The 16,258-nt window shown below is 39.9% G+C and overlaps 2 protein-coding genes across 2 annotated transcripts in view; both read left to right on the top strand.

The window, feature by feature from the left end:
* The window catches only part of SBF2 (SET binding factor 2), a 366,350-nt gene that overhangs the window by 328,519 nt on the left and 21,573 nt on the right, over nt 1-16,258 (top strand). Inside the window, exons 29-32 of the mRNA XM_054725562.1 lie at nt 2,941-3,125; nt 6,742-6,918; nt 9,254-9,355; nt 10,057-10,242. Coding sequence (XP_054581537.1) covers nt 2,941-3,125; nt 6,742-6,918; nt 9,254-9,355; nt 10,057-10,242 — 650 coding nt within the window. The remainder of the gene's footprint in view (nt 1-2,940; nt 3,126-6,741; nt 6,919-9,253; nt 9,356-10,056; nt 10,243-16,258) is intronic.
* Nucleotides 13,356-13,709, top strand: LOC114234948 (non-histone chromosomal protein HMG-14-like). The gene has a single exon (XM_054724939.1). It carries the CDS (start codon nt 13,356-13,358, stop codon nt 13,707-13,709), a length of 354 nt encoding a protein of 117 aa, XP_054580914.1.

Here is a 16,258-nt window from a genome sequence, read left to right as displayed (position 1 = left end):
AAGATATAGAAGACCACAGCAGTTCACAGTGTATCACTTTTCATAAAGAAGATAATCAAATGTTACATAAATATATGGATGCGAGAATAAATATGGTTAGGTCCCTGCCCTTTGGAGCACACAATCCAGTAAGATCAAATGTGCACATAACTCCAATGAAGTGTGATCAGAATTCCAATAGAGCTCTCCACAGCTCTGGGATAGTCTGGGATGGTTTTCAGAAAAGTTCTCATTGTTTCTGGATCTTAAGGGATAAAGAGTTTGTTAGGTGAAAAAATGGGAGAAATCATTCCAGGTAGAGGCACTAGGATAAGAAACGGTGATGAGTTTAGGGAACAGTATTTCAGAATCAGGAACCAACAACTCAAACTTCATTGTAAGCCTTTAGGGTCCCATGCTCAGTAGGAAAGCTCAAACCTCACAGAAAGGAGAGGCCGCCAGCACATGGGAGACCTGGTGTCCCGCCAGCATCCCGGTCTCCATTCTGTCTCGCAGCAGCATTCTCAGTGCAGTCAGCCTGCACCTCTGCAACCTCAGCTCTCTCACCTCCTTTGGCCGCTGAAGCCATCAGTGCCTTTCCTTTCCTGCTTCTAGAGGAGCGAGGCAGCAATGAAAATTACTTCTAATGATTTTTCTTCATTAAGTTATGTCATACTTTATGCAGCTTAATAATTCTGCTGTGAAAGTTTTCAATCCTGAATGAATGCAGAATCATTTTCCTTACTTGATTTGAGCATTTCCTTTGCTCAGGATACACTGTAACTTACCGCTCATTATTTTTGTTATTACCAGGTCAAAATTTGCCATAGTCGCAAAGTGCTTTCTTTCTGTCGGAAAAAAAAACACAAACCCACGATATTACTCAAATTACAAAAGTATTATCTCTAATACTGCCTATCATTTTGGTGCAAGTAGGGATTTCAGAAGAAGTCATTACCTCAATCATCACAAGCTATATTCTTACTGGCATTAGGTATTGTCACAGGATCATGATTTTTTGCTGCTCATAACTATTTGTTTATGGAAAATAACTAATTTCCAGATGAAAAAAAGAAGATAGTGTGGCAATGCTTAGTGCTCTATTGCAAAAACATGCTCTTAGTTATTCCAAATGGTTGCTAGAGCTTCATTCCTGATGTGGTGGCCTTGCTCAAAGAGCAAATGTGTTGTACAGCACATAGCACTTCCCATCAATCAGCCTCCGCAAACACTAGGGCCAATGTAGTTGCTAAATTCCTTGACGTTATTATTGTCACCCGATGACAGTCTTCAAAAGCTGGTTCCATTTGGTATAATTGTCCGTGGCACTCTCTGCTGTGCGTTCATTTCACTGCGCTCACGTTTATAAACAGGTGCTGGCATTTCATGTAGCAGGTGCTCAGTTCATCGTTTCTGTGTGACTGTGCAGCTTTTTATTTGTTAATCAAATCTACTTTTATTATATTTGCATCTTTTCTTCTATGTTAACTTGATTTTAAAAATTAAATAACCTACTCTTCTCTTACTCGATTTGCTCTGATGTTTGCTGCTCTGTGTATTTTATCCTCCTTCTGCCTTTATTCTCACCTCCCAGTGCATGGGCACAGAGATACATGTTTTACTCAGTCAAATCCCAAATCTTCAACTAAGGGAAGAGTCCATAACCAAGGTACTGTATTCCGGTCCTGATGTGTCAATCTTTTTAACCACCTTCATATGAAAATGTGTGTTACCAGTGATGTTTATCACATTTGTCTGTCAAATTATCCTTTACTCTCACCCACATTCTGAATTTCCTCTGTGATTTCATTTACAAAAACTTGCCATAATATCTAAGACAAGTTCAGGGGTTACATAGAAAGAATCATCTACATTAAGTAGAAATCACCTATAAAACCTTTTCTTAGGAACTGGTCTCCTGACCCTATAATCGCTCATAAAGAGAGAAGCCAGTGTGACATTTTCGCGGTGACTTCTGGGCACTAGAAACGGGGCTTGATTTAACATTAGGCAAAGAGGAAAGCCTCTCAAAGAGCCTTTCCAAACCTGGAGGGGAAGCCCACGCAGGGGAAGCAGCTGCAGTGTCTTGTACCGCGACACATCCCCAAGGGGAACCCCGCAGTTTATAGGATTTGTAAGGGGCTACGTTGTAAAGATGCTGCGTTGCCAGTCACATGTCAGACTTAGCATGTGCTTTGGGGTTTGGATATTTAATATCCAACAGTCTTGTTGCATATAGGAATCCTTGATTTTCCTAATGAATGTAACTAAGGTCAACTTACAATGTGAGATTCCTCTAGCAGCTCAGCTTGGCCTTTCCCTGAGAAGACATCTGCCTCTGACTATAAATTTTACATAAAGCCTCCTAAGATTCAGTGCAAGGTGCATTACTAAGTGTACTGTGGGGAAAGTGTAATATAATCTTTACTAACTTTAAGTTACATCATTTTGGCATGACGCACACATATTAATTCCAAATCCAGCCTGAGATTTTAGTGGTTTAGTGAAGTTCTAATGTCATTCTTAATCTAGATTTCTTGTTGAATTGATTGACTAAGCAGAAGCATGTTCCTATTTCATGAAGCCCAGAGAAATGGAGTCATTCTCCTGCCCAGGCTTCCTCATTGCCCCTGCCTGCACTTTTGTTGCCCAGTGCCAATGCGCTCTTTTCTATTTATGATCCCAGTGTTTACTCATAAACACTAACTTTACATCAAAATACAGTAATAGGATTGACGTGGGTGACTGCTTAGTCCTTCCACGCCTAATCTTGATGCTGTATTGAATAGTGCTTATACATTGCAAAGGTAAATGACAAATGACCAGTATGATCCATGATTACCTAGATTAATTACCTTGCTGTTATCTCAAAAACGATACTTACAGAGCATGTGTCTTTTTCCCAGCTCAGTGGCATTCCCACATCAGATTACCTCACTCAATTATTTTGCTTTTGTAAAGGTGTATGGGCAAGTCTTCGCTCTAGCACTCGCCTCATCAGTTCTCCAACGTCCTTCATTGATGTTGGTGCCCGGCTGGCAGGCAAGGATCACTCGGCCTCCTATAGTAACAGCGCCTACCTGCAAAACCAGCTCTTGAAACGCCAAACAGCCCTTCACATATTTGGTGAAAAGTCACAACTAAGGGTAAGATTTCTTTTTCTCACTTAGAAACTTTATAGATATTTGGAGGAAGTTTTAACTCATCTCATAAATCAACTTTCCTAGGATTTTTTTTTATAGCATGGATTCTTAACCTGGAGTTAATAATATTAAAAAACACTTAGCTCATTATATATGTATGTATGTCTACGTGTTAAAATATTAAAAACCTAGATAGATAGGTATATACACTTTTGCATGTGTATTAGCTATGAAAAGAAGTATTTTTCATAATCATAACTAGATCAGCATAAACATCAGGAAGTGTACCTACAAAAAAAAAATAATAAGGCTTATCCAGGCTGTTTTTCCACTATCTTAGTTCAGCTTCCACAGGAGTCTGTGTCTACAGCAAAACAAAAGGTTTTGCTATTGAAAACCTATTGACAAAGAAAGCTGCCAGGAGGTAGAAGAGTGGGAAGAAGATGGTGGCACTCGCTGCACTGGAGTGAGGGAAGGCCAGGCTGTGTTCTCTAAGTTGCCTTTTTTGAAACTTCACAAGGCTCTATATACAGAGGCACGTGTCCTGAGATATGTCAGAACATTCAAACTGTTAGATGCTAAGCCCCTTTATTTTTTAAAATATATTTTTATTGATTTCAGAGAGGAGGCGGGAGGGAGAGAGAGAAGCATCAATAATGAGAATCATTGATCGGCTGCCTCCTGCTCACCCTACACTAGGAATCAAGCCCGCAACCCAGGCACGTGCCCTGACCGGGAATCAAACCGTGACCTCCTGGTTCATAGGTTGATGCTCAAACACTGAGCCACGCCAGCCGGGCTCCCCTTTATTGTTTTAATTATTATGCTAAAGAGCTTCACTATGCTCAGGTCCTATAAATTCTAAAGGTAGTCTCTATCTCCAAAAGCAAATAATGTTTTTGCAATTTTGCAGCCAGCACAGCCCCCTTGGCACCAGTGTCTCCCAGAGTACATACTCTGCACTTCAGCACACCACGTACTCATAATTGGAGTCACTCCCCAAGGTTGTCTCTTGAATGCTCACCTCTGCCATATCCTCTGTGCATCAGTCCTTTATTTATCCAGCACAAAATAAAGTTCATTGCTAATGACAGATGTGGGGGAAATAAGAGTATTGGTTAATTCAGAAAATCCCCCAGAGTTTAGTCCAGCGCCTCAGTTGGCACGGGACAGTGCAGACAGACCTTTGGTTGAACTGTGGAGGAGGCTATGGGCAGGATCCCACATGCTGGGTCCTCAAGGTGCCAGTGGCTGAGTCATCCCTTCGGTGGCAAGCTCTTCTCCCACTGCAGAGGCTGCTGCAGCCACTTAGTCACCAGCCTTTAGGGTGGGAGGCGTGAAACTGCTGGGTAATATTCAGTGTTTAAATATGCACACGTGTCTTCTGACACAGCAGATACTTTCTCTCCAGAAAATAGTTGGAACACCTTTCAACAGCAACCCAGGGTTGCAGCCAGCACAGCCCCCTTGGCACCAGGGTCTCCCAGAGTACACACCCTGCACTTCAGCGCACCACGTACTCATGATTGGAGTCACTCCCCAAGGTTGTCTCTTGAATGCTCACCTCTGCCATATCCTCTGCGCATCAGTCCTCAGATTTGCTGTGTGGCTGTGCACATATGACTAAGACAGACTGGCCACTGGGGACCCTATTCCCCTTCCTCCTTCACTTTCTTCTTTCTGTCTTTCTTTTTCCTTTCTGATCTTTCTTTTGTCAATAAAGAATTACGTTTTAAAAACATAATCTCACCATCCTTGCACAGTAGTTATTAGGATTTTTGTACGTCCCATTCAGGTTTTGCTTTTTGTTCATGTAATTGTGTCTGTGGAGCACTGTCCATATCTGTCCACCCTGAGCCACGTTCAGGCCAGCACAGTGCTCTCTAACTGCAGCTCCACTCCTTGCCTCCCAATGAAGGAAACACCGAGGAAAGCAAGTGAGAGTGGCTTCCTCTAAATAATCTTAACTTGGTCTCATTTACTAATTCACATACTTTAATACTTTATACTTACTAATAAGTTCCTTATGACGTAACAGTGTCTCAACACTATGGCTGATAACTCCTGGTTTATAAGACAGGGATACCTACCTCCTTTATAGTTGGGAATGGAAAGGCAAGTAGTTTTCCTGAAAAGTAAACTATTTGTTATCTCTTATAACTTTTTAAAAAATAACTAATAGAAAAGAACTCATGCGTACAGCCAAGTTCTTTATTCTAACCATAGCATGTTTCCATGTTGTATAATATTCTTTATAATTATTTTAATCACTATGTAACTTTCCATATTGTTGAATGTTTCCATTTCTTTATCTTCTATATATAAAATTAGTCACATTTTCAAGCATATAGCTTATTATTATTTTTAATGGAGATATGATTCAATAGGGTTTTTTCTCTACATTTTAGATTACTCCTAAAAGTGGAATTACTGAGATAAAGAAAATTTTTTTCTTGATATATATAAAAAATGCTATTTTTTTAACTTGGAAGTTTTTGCTTTTTACTTTAAAACTTTAATAGGCCGTTTTAAAAGTACTCTAAAATAACCAATACAAAATATAATATGGGTCCTATAATAAGTCCTTGCAGCATTTTTTTTTTAATTTTGGTAAATACAGATAATATAACATTTATCCTCTTGCCCATAGTGTCACATACATTCACATGTTGTACAACCAGTCTCCAGAAAGCAGTTTTACTCTTAGGAAAGCAGATGACCCAGTAGTGTCATTTGGGCAGAATGTGAGGAAAGCAGGAAGGATATGAGAAAATTCATTCTTTAGCAAGAGAAATTAGAGAATTTTAAAATCTTCAAAATTAGGTGACTAGGTTATCAAAATAAAATATACAATTGTGCCATCAGGTAAGCATTCTTTAACTACAAATGCAACCTCACATAGGTTAAATTCCACGTGGATTAAAGGTTTAAATGATAAATATATTCAAATAAATATAGCTTGACACGTGTCATGCGTGAAAAAATATTGTCCCAAAGCTAGAAATCAACAAAGCCTTTCATGTTATACTGTGTAGAATTTTTTATTTTGACTTTAAAGGAGTACCTAATTTTTATTTCCTTCTCAATGTTTATCTTCACTTTTTTTTTTTTTCATTTTTCCAATGACTGTTTTACTTGCTTAATAAGAAACAAATATGTGTATCTCCACAAACTTAAATATGTAGCGTTCTGGAACCTCAGCAGCATATTGCCTTTTCATCACAGTGTGTATCTCGGGAGACTTCGTTTGCAGTTTTGTATTAACCGTGCTGTCCATGTATTATTTGTCCTCTCCAGACTTCTGGGTTCATGGCTTTATATTGACTTATATGTGATATTACTAATATAAGCGCCCATCAGGTTCCCACCTACCAGTAGTCTCTTCAGGGTCTCAGAATGACAGCAAGCTAAGTGAAACCAGTAGGCCTCATTGAAGGACTTTGCAGCAATCTGGACACCTAGCCACACAGATTGTTTTTCTTGACCCACTTGACCCATTGCAGCTTCTGCAGCTACTTGGCCTCCATAACTGTGTATCATTTAAGCACTGCTCTGTTGAAATCATTGCTCTTTTACTATAACACTTCATTTGCCTAATTCTCTGCATCTTTATCCACAGAACTTTAAATTAGAATTTGCTTTAAATTGTGAGTTTGTTCCCGTTGAATTTCATGACATCCGACAAGTGAAAGCCAGTTTTAAAAAGTTGATGAGGGCCTGTGTCCCAAGCACCATTCCTACTGACTCAGACGTGACCTTCCTGAAAGCTCTGGGAGACTCCGAGTGGTTTCCACAGGTAATGTCTGGAGCAACTTGCCTTTGACCTCAAGGATGTACAGAGTTGATATCTGAGGGAAATATTTTGTTCCCCCACGCCCCACCATCTGCCTTTCCTGGGTACCTCCATAAAAGCCTTTCAGTTCCAGGAACCCATATGCTACAGGAGATGAGAGGTAGACTTCTTCATCCCAGGTTTTTATCTCTCTGTAATTAAAAACTTGGTCTCCATAGGGTGCTAAGGAGGAGGTCATTATTTTTAGATGGAAACTTCTTTGTGTGTAATAAGTTTAATCAGCATATATTTTTAGGCCTCCTGCTCTGTTGTCAACAGAGTGAGGGTCCAGGACTCCAAGAGCCCTTCTCTCTTACTGTCTGACCTTGCTTTTGTCTCTGCCTGGTCCATGTCTCTAGATTTTAGATTAACCCCCCCCCAAAACAGCCACCGCAGGCACTTTGGGTGCCCTGAGGCCTCCCTAAGGTTAAGGGAAAACCACATATCCTTCCTTCAGCTAAGTCAAGCTTGGGATGTTTTAATTGAACTCTTATTGCAAAATTAGGGAGAAGTAGGTATGCCAGCACACATAAAGACATTTATGACACGCATGTTTTAGACACTGACGCAGACATTGGGCCAAGAACATATCTGCACTACACCCTCAGCCTTGTCTTTAGGCCCCTGATGCTGTGGCCATTGCTCCTTCCCCCCGCATGAGTTCCAGCCCTTCTATCACCTGGCCCCTCTGCCTCCAAGCCTCCTGCCTCCCTTGAGGAGGAAAAGTAGTTGTTTCCCACAATGAATTGGACTAAAAGGCAAAAAAAAGCCAGAAAATGATGTGAGTACCCAGTGCAGTAACTATTTTTAAGGTACTTAAACTATAGAAAAACAGCCACATATACAATTAATTGTAAACCTGTATCAGGGTATGAACCCTGGTTGGGTAGCTCAGCTGGTTAGAGTTTTGTCCCAATATCCCGAGGTTGTGGGTTCCATCCCCAATCAGTGCACATAAAAGAAACAACCAATGACTGCATCAATGTTCCTCTCTCTCCCCCGCCCCCCCCAATTAAACATTTTAAATAAAAACATAATACATAAATATGTATCAGTGTATGTTATTATGAATGCTATACCAGATCATTTGAGAACCCACGAAAGGAGCTGATCAATACTCCCTTCTGTCCCTAAGTTATGAGCCCAGCCCCGAACTGTTCCCACCACCCAGCCTATCTGTGTTTCTGGTACATTCTGTGTTTTGCTCCTTACTCCAAAGTAGATCCATACCAGAAGTTAGTGCCAAAAAAAACAGTAAAAAGTATTGCGCTACTTGAGATATTGGCATGTCAAAAGTTAACTCAGAGCAAGTGCGAAGAGCAAGAGAATTCAGGCCTGGAAATAGCTGTCTACAGGAACAGTGGGTGAGGAGCTTCCGAGTGCTGGAGAGGATGTGTGCCTTATTCCTGTGTTTAAAATAGCTAGCTCAAAAAATAAAAATAATAAAAATCTATAATAATAAAATCGTAATATGCTAATTAGACTGGACAGCCGAATGACCTTCCAGAAGACCTTCTGAACGAAGCCAGGGCTGCGAGGGCCAAGCCCCTTGCACAAATTTTGTGCATCGGGCCTCTAGTAAATAAATAAAATAGCTAGCTCTATTTAAAATATGGGGTTTTCTATTTCAGTTCAAAGTTGGATTCATTCTGCAAATTATGTCAAGTGTGCTTAAAATATTTTTTAAAACTAGAATGTTGCACGTTTGGCTTTGAAATCTATATGCTGTGCTCACACCCTAATGGTTCATTGGAGACTGTGAGTCAGTGGCTTGGCTTTAAAAGCTAAGCACAAGTATAAGTTTTCTTCCCATACAGACAAATAAGAGTGTCCTTTTTAAAGATTTAACTCATTCATCATAAAATTCATCCTTTTAAAGTGTACAATTCAGTGCTTTTTAGTGTAATAACTAAGTTGTGCAAACATCCCCACTATCTAATTCCAGAAAAATTAAGAGTATCCAAAATAGAACTTACTACATCTTCATAGAACTTACTGCGTCATCATAGAAAAACAAATGTTAAGTCCAATAACTGTGTTGGGAGGCTGCTTAGAATCTCTGACTTTTCCACTCTATGGAATTAAAGATATTCCACTTCAGGGGAAATTACTTAAGATCAATTTATTTCATCATGTATCCCTTGAGCACATTGCTTAATCTTTATTTTGACAAAGAACTTTAAGTATTTAAAATTCACGTTTAGATCAAATACTTTATCCCTAATTTGTTTGGTTATCTAAGGCTGATAGCAAGTCTCAGAAAGCCCTGGCTCTAATCGTGGCTCCTTGCCCATCTCAGCTTCACAGGATAATGCACCTGGCCGTGGTGGTGTCCGAGGTACTGGAGAATGGTTCCTCCGTGTTGGTCTGTTTGGAAGAAGGCTGGGACATCACAGCACAAGTAAACTCTTACACATATTCTCATATATTTGGTTGTACATGTATGAATTTGTATTTCAGTTTGTTTGTTTTTAAATTCTGCAGATGAACCTTTTGTATAGTGACTAATTTGTATGGACAGAAAAAGTCCTGTGTGAAACACCCCCTGGTGTCCATCAGAAAGCTCTGTGCCATGGGCTTCCAGGCCTGACATAGCCTGCAGTTCTGGCTCGGGCGTCGGGTGCCACACCACAGGTGCACCGGGCAGGCATGTGCATGGTGCTCCTTGGCCTGCAGAGTGGGACATGGGCTGTCCTTCCCAGATTTTGTCAGTCCTTTCCCTGGTTCCCTCTAAGCCCCTCCCTTACTTACTGCAGAGTGAAAAGGAAAGGTCTGAATGTGAACTATAGTAAGACATTAATCTATGCCTGCCAAAAAGTAGCTGTAGGTTTGAACTGATCTTCTGGCCTCATTAATTAACCTAGAAGAAAGTCACAGTTGGCAAACTAGCCAGGTAAGGATTAAAATCTGGATTTTCTGAAAGAAAACATGTAGCCAAAATGCATTTGACTTTTCATTTTTACTAGAAAGTTTGTGAGATTAATTTAATTGGCTATCCTGGAGCAGTTAGTGAACAAGTTTGCTGCCCAGGTAACTTTGTTGGTGAGTTAGCTATCATCAAGAGGAAGTGCTTTGACAAGTGTCCATCTGCTTGTGTCTTAGGTGACATCCCTGGTGCAGTTACTCAGTGACCCCTTTTATAGGACACTTGAAGGCTTCCGGATGTTGGTTGAAAAAGAGTGGCTCTCTTTTGGTCATAAATTCAATCAGCGGAGCAGCTTGACCCTCAACTGTCAGGGTAGTGGTTTTACTCCAGTCTTCCTGCAGTTCTTAGACTGTGTGCACCAGGTGAGTAGAGCATGCTTCAGTTGGCTTGATATGAAGGAAGAAAAGAACTAGCATTTGTTGAGCATTGCAGAGCTGTGCCAGGTGCCTTCATGCCATAAGTGATGGATTCAGCCCTAAGACTTCCTGAGGTCTCAGCAGTGGATTCCTGGGAATGGAGGAGAAACCTAGTTGGTTTCTGAAACTAGGACAGCTGACCTGGCTATTGGCTGGGCCCCCCATGTGAAGTGGCCAGACTCTAAATTACCATCTCCCAAGAAGAGGAGCAAACTTGGGCTTGTTCTCCAAGAAGGTTTGACCTAGAGTAGGTAATGGCAGGGCCTGAAATCCAGCCTGTAGTCTTCCCAGTTTGGGAGGTCTTGAGCTTGTGCCTGGGAATATAAGAAGTACAGCCTAACCCCTAGAGAGAGAATCGGCCCAGCCAAGGCAGTCTAAGAGGTTGAGAACACTGACTCACTTCTACTAGATGGCCTAATCAGGGCTAAGCAAGAGACCAGACAGAAACCAAGTATATAGTCTAGTAAAATCCAGTGAGAATGGGGTAGGGGAGATGTGAATGCTGTAGACTCCTTCCTACCTTCATCTCAGGCACATTAGATAAAACTTCTAATGGGGCCTTGGTCAGGATTGGGCTTGAGAATCAGATGGCACTGGGTTTGAATTGGCACCAGTGCTAAATTGGCCAAGGAAAACAGGGTTAACAGTTCCAGCTTTGCTTCATCTGCACCACAACAATGAATGGGCTCTGACATATCAAACATATTTATCAGAACAGTGAGCCTTTTTGAAATACATTGGCTTCAACCATGTATTAGAAGGAAAGGTGGGAATGTTTTCAGGAATAATAATTAGAACCAGGACTTCTGAAGAGGCCAATTTGGTGTACAGTTATGTTTTTGGTTTTTTATTCTACTAATTACTTGATCAGCTTTTTGATTCATGGTGTAATATTTAAATTTTATTTAAAGTGTATAATTTAAAAGTTTTTAGTATATTATTCAGACTTGTACAATTACCACAATCTATTTCAGAACAAAATCCCCCAAAAAGAAACTATACCCATTAGCAGTGGCTTTCCATCTTTTGGAATAACTGGATATCTCTATGCCCTTTACATCATTCACGAAAATTTATTTGAAATGCATTATAGATTTCCTAAATGACTAAAGGAAATTTTTCAAACAAAAAATAAATGATAGGTCCAGCCAGCATGGCTTAGTGGTTGAGTGTCGACCTATGAACCAGGAGGTCTTGATTGGATTCCCGGTTGGGACACATGCCTGGGTTACAGGCTTGATCCCCAGTGTGGGACATGCAAGAGGCAGCCAATCAATGATTCCTTGTCATCATTGATGTTTCTGTCTCCCTCTCCCTCTCCCTCCTCTCTGAAATCAATAAAAATATACTTTAAAAGAAAATAAATGATAAGAGAAGGAATCTTGGGATAGCAGAAAGGAAAATATGGGTAAATACAGTAGACTTTTCTTCTCTTGAGTTTTCTAAATTGTTTGATGGTTGATGTGGTTCTCAATGTATGTGGAAGAAATAGTTAAGACAATTGTTTTGTTTTGTTTTGTTTTAGAAAGAGGAAGAGAGAGAGAAACATTGATGTGAGAAAGAAAAACTGATTGGTTGCCTCCTGCATGCACTCCAATTGGGGATCAAACCCGGAACCTGGGTATGTGCCCGGACCAGGAATCCAAACCTACCACCTTTTGGTGTACAGGATGATATCCAACCAACTGAACCACACTGGCCAGGGCCAAGACCATTATATTTTAAACTAGAGGCCCAGTGCACGAAATTCATTCACTCAGGGGAGGGGGTACCCCAGCCTGGCCTGTGCCCTCTCACAGTGCAGGAGCCCCGTGATCCATCGCCCCAAAGAGGTAGGCCCAGTCCACCCATCCAGGGCTCCTCGATGGATTGCCCCAAAGAGGTAGGCCGGAGCCAGGGGTCCCACCTCCGCACCACGCATGTAGTATCAAGTCCCCACCCACCTGTGCACGCCTCGCTGCACACACAGCCTCCTGGTGATGGATTGTGATGGCATGAGGGCATGACGACCATTTGTATATTAGCTCTTTATTATATAGGATGGGAGAACATAAAGGGAAGTAAGGTTTCTACACTTCACTGAAAGCAATAAAATGTCAGTAAAGTGTGGTAAGATATAGAATATAATACAACCACTAAAAAAGCTATTTAAAGCTGGGTACTGGAAATATTGGTGGAAAAATATGTAAAGTATATGACTGTCTAACTACTAAGCTGTACACCCGAAACACTATAGATAAATCAAAATGGAATTTTAAGAAGTATTCAGGTGACCCACAGAAGTCAGGAAAAAGAAAATAAAGATTTTAGTATCTAAAAAAATAAAGAAAAAATAGAACAGACTGAAAACAAAGTAAAATGACAGATTTAAGCTCTAACATAGCAATAATCACATTAATGGAAATGGTCTAAATATATTATGACCTAACTATATGCTACTTATAAGAAACTCACCTCAAATATAAAAGTATTGTTTATACAAGTTTTATTTATAATAGCCAAGAACTGGAGGCAGGAAGGGGACAAAGTGTCCTACAGTAGGTGAAGGCTAAGCAAACTGTTACATCCATACCATGGCATACACCTCAGCAATAAAGAAGGAATGAACTGTTGATACATGCAGCAACGTGAATGGATCTCAAGAGCATTGTGTTGAGAGAAAAGAAAAAAAGCCATCTCAAATGGTCACACACTATATGATTCCATTTCTATATAACATTTTCAAAATGACAAGAATATCGAGCTAGAGAATAAATGGTTGCCAGGGCTTAGAGAGAATGAAAAGAAGGGAATGGGTGTGACTAGGAAAGGGTAGCATGCCCCTCAGTTGGTGAGCAGATGAACAAATTCAGGTGTATTCATACACAGGAATACTACTCGGCAAGCAAAAGGAATCAAATAATAATATACACAAAAACATGGTGAATCTTAAAATCATTTTGGTTGTGAAAAAAGCCAGGCAAAGCTCCCACTGCCCCCATTGCGGGTCCAAGAAGCTTGGGCGGCGAGAGAAGTGGCAGCAGCCAGGCAGCCCAGGTTTGAGAAGCCACTAGGCACCCATGGCCCTCAGGTACCCAGCACGTGCCACCCCACCCCACCCCACCACCAGGATACCCAAGAGAAAGGCCCGCTCTGCCAAGGAGGAGCCCAAGAGGAAGTCGGCAAGGTTGTCAGCCAAACCTGTTCCTGCAAAAGTGGAAACGAAGCCAAAAAAGGCTGCAAAAAAGGATAAATCTGCAGACAAAAAAATGCAAGCAAAAGGGAAAAGGGGAGCACAGGGAAAGCAGGCCGAAGTGGCTGACCAGGAACCTAAAGAAGGTTTTCTACCTGCAGAAAAGGGAGAAATTAAAATCCAGGAGAGTCCAGCCTCCGATGAAGCAAGAGAGAAAGAAGCCATGTCTGAAATATCATAGATCATGTCTTATCCGTGGTCCCTGTCTCCCTTCTTATACAATCCAGAGGGATATTTTTACCAACTATTCTGTAAATGCAAGTTTTTTAGTAGCTCTAGAAACATTTTTAAGGAGGAAATTTTACCACATCCCATTTTTTTGTGTGAGTGGTTTTTTTAAAGAGGTGAAATCATTTGCTGTTTGTTTATTTTTTTGGTACAACCAGAAAAGAGTGGGATATTAAATATGGGAGGCTTTGATTGTCTTGGATGTCAGCTTAACATTCTATAGATGAGAGTAGTTTTTATATCCTATAATACAAAGCATACTAAATGGCAATTTGGAGTCAGTTGTCCGTTTGCTATGTCTTGAACATTTTAAATTACTTCTGTTCCCATATTTTTGGTAGCATTGTTTCCTAAAGAAAACCACTCCTGATCTTGGCTCTCCCTGTCAGAATTTTGTGCATCTATAACATCTCTGGTGTGGTAGTCCAGTTTTCCTAGTACCTTTGTTAGTATGTTGTGAAAGATTGAAAATTTGATTATTTAGTAGATGCTAAAATTGCATCATGTTAAGTTCTATAAACTAACTTGAGGTGTATGTTTATTTTCTGGTAACTTTATTTTAAATAAGGACTTAAAATTCAAATGTTCTATGTAAACCAGTTCTGACTTTGAAAACCGTTTGACTTTTAATGAAAGCTCAGTTATTTCTAAGTGAATGCTTCACAAACTGTAGAAAATAATATTGTTCTGGGTCTAAAGACCCCTTTTGTATGATTTCAGATCTGGCTGTACCACGTTAAAAATTTATCTGAACCCTGCTTTGACCTAGAACCCCATACATAATCACCTGAGTGCAACAAGTCGTGGCAGAGCGAGCATGTGACCTTAATTGCAGGATTTCATGGGTGGGTGGCTATGATAGGTATCAGCTTTGGTAAAGCAAATTATTTTGTGCTGAAAAGGGATTGTTTATTCCTTGAAAAACTGGAGACTCTAGAAGACTATGGTTAACAAATAGTGCTCCTGACTCTCGCTGACTTAATTATAAGGCAGTGTGTCATCATCTCCTTCGCACAGCCTGGGCATTAGAAACTGCCGTCTCTGGATGCCTTTCGAGTGAACACTGGCGCTTTACATGACTCTGGCTTTTGCCAGACAATTCAAATTAGTGCTGTCCTCAGGCTCTCAGCGGCACAAAGCAAAGGCAGGCCCAACAACATTTTAAAAATAAGTGCAAAATTACGCAGCAGCAGGCGAAACTTCCCCAGGTGGAATATGTCCGCTGCTGTTCACCATTTCTAACGCGCCGAAGGCCAAAAGGCAGTCCATGGAAATATGCCCAGACTTGTGCATTAGTGCTAATACTAGTAAGAGTTACAAAGAAAACAGATGCAGCATTGATCTTAAATTAGAACTGCCTCATCATATAAAAAGCCATTGTTTATGCCAGTATATCCAGGTGTCAGATGAATTATAAATGCTAGATCACTATTTCATAATAGTAACATCTGGCAGATTTTTTTGTTACTTCTAAAAAAATTGGCTTAGCTCAAATGATATCATTACAGGCTGCTTCCTTTTCTTAAAATAGTTGAACCACATTCAAAAGGAAAATACATCCAAAGCACAAAAATGAAATCTTTGCCTAAATTTCTTTTAAAAATATAACACCAAGAGGAAAAATATGTGTAATATCAATGAAAACATGAAGTATAAGAGAGTAGCTCCTTTATTTCAGTATTACAGTAAGTCTTTGAGGACATCTTAGAACTTTTTTATTATTTCCCACTTTGAGAAAAACAAATAACAGTTATAATTTTGCCTTTGAAGTTTATTCAGGTTGTAAATTGACTCATTGTGGTCTGGCTTTGTAGTGATTCTCCTCACAGTTACTGTATGCCAGCACTATGATCAGTCCCATTTCAAAGACAAAAGCTATTTTACCTTTGAAGATATGAGCTTCCCTTGTGAGCATATGTGTGAGGAGGTAAGCTGCCCTTACACAGGTTGGTAACTTTAAAATGTATCCAGTAATATTGGCAAAATAGCTGCAGCTAATGGGTTCATGGCATACTCAAGAGTTTGGTGTCTGTATTAAAGCTTTTACTATATGAGCCATAAAGTAAATCTGAGTTTGTAATCAGTCTCACTAATTTTTGATCTTTAACAAATTTTAAACCTCTCTGTGCTTCGGTTTATATATATGTATAAAGGATTTAAAATCTATGTAAAGTGATTAGCACAGTACAAGGTACACAATTAATATTTGTTAAACTTAATCTGTGAAATAAAAAAAAAACTAATATTAGTTACTTATTTTTCTAGGGTGTGTCTAGAATGTTGATACCATTCTCTATAGGATCTTTTGTGGCTTAATATTTGTAGTTCCTGAAAGCAAATCCAATTTTAACTTATTATATTTTATTCCCAAAGTGTTGATCTTTTCTGGGATTTGAGTCATAGCTTATTTTTATGGGCCTTTAAATTTTACAAAGTACTGAATGGCCCATGGCAAAAAATAAGACTCTATAAATTCATGTTTCTCCAAATTCCATTTCAGAT

The sequence above is a fragment of the Eptesicus fuscus genome, chromosome 13 (assembly GCF_027574615.1).
Source record: "Eptesicus fuscus isolate TK198812 chromosome 13, DD_ASM_mEF_20220401, whole genome shotgun sequence".
In the NCBI taxonomy this organism is placed as follows: Eukaryota; Metazoa; Chordata; class Mammalia; order Chiroptera; family Vespertilionidae; genus Eptesicus; species Eptesicus fuscus.
The sequence above is the reverse complement of the archived record's forward strand: the minus strand, read 5'-3'. Positions and strand labels throughout refer to the sequence as shown.

Excerpts from the sequence above, each read along its gene's own strand:
- LOC114234948 (XM_054724939.1), top strand. The coding sequence starts at position 13,356 with ATGGCCCTCAGGTACCCAGCACGTGCCACCCCACCCCACCCCACCACC.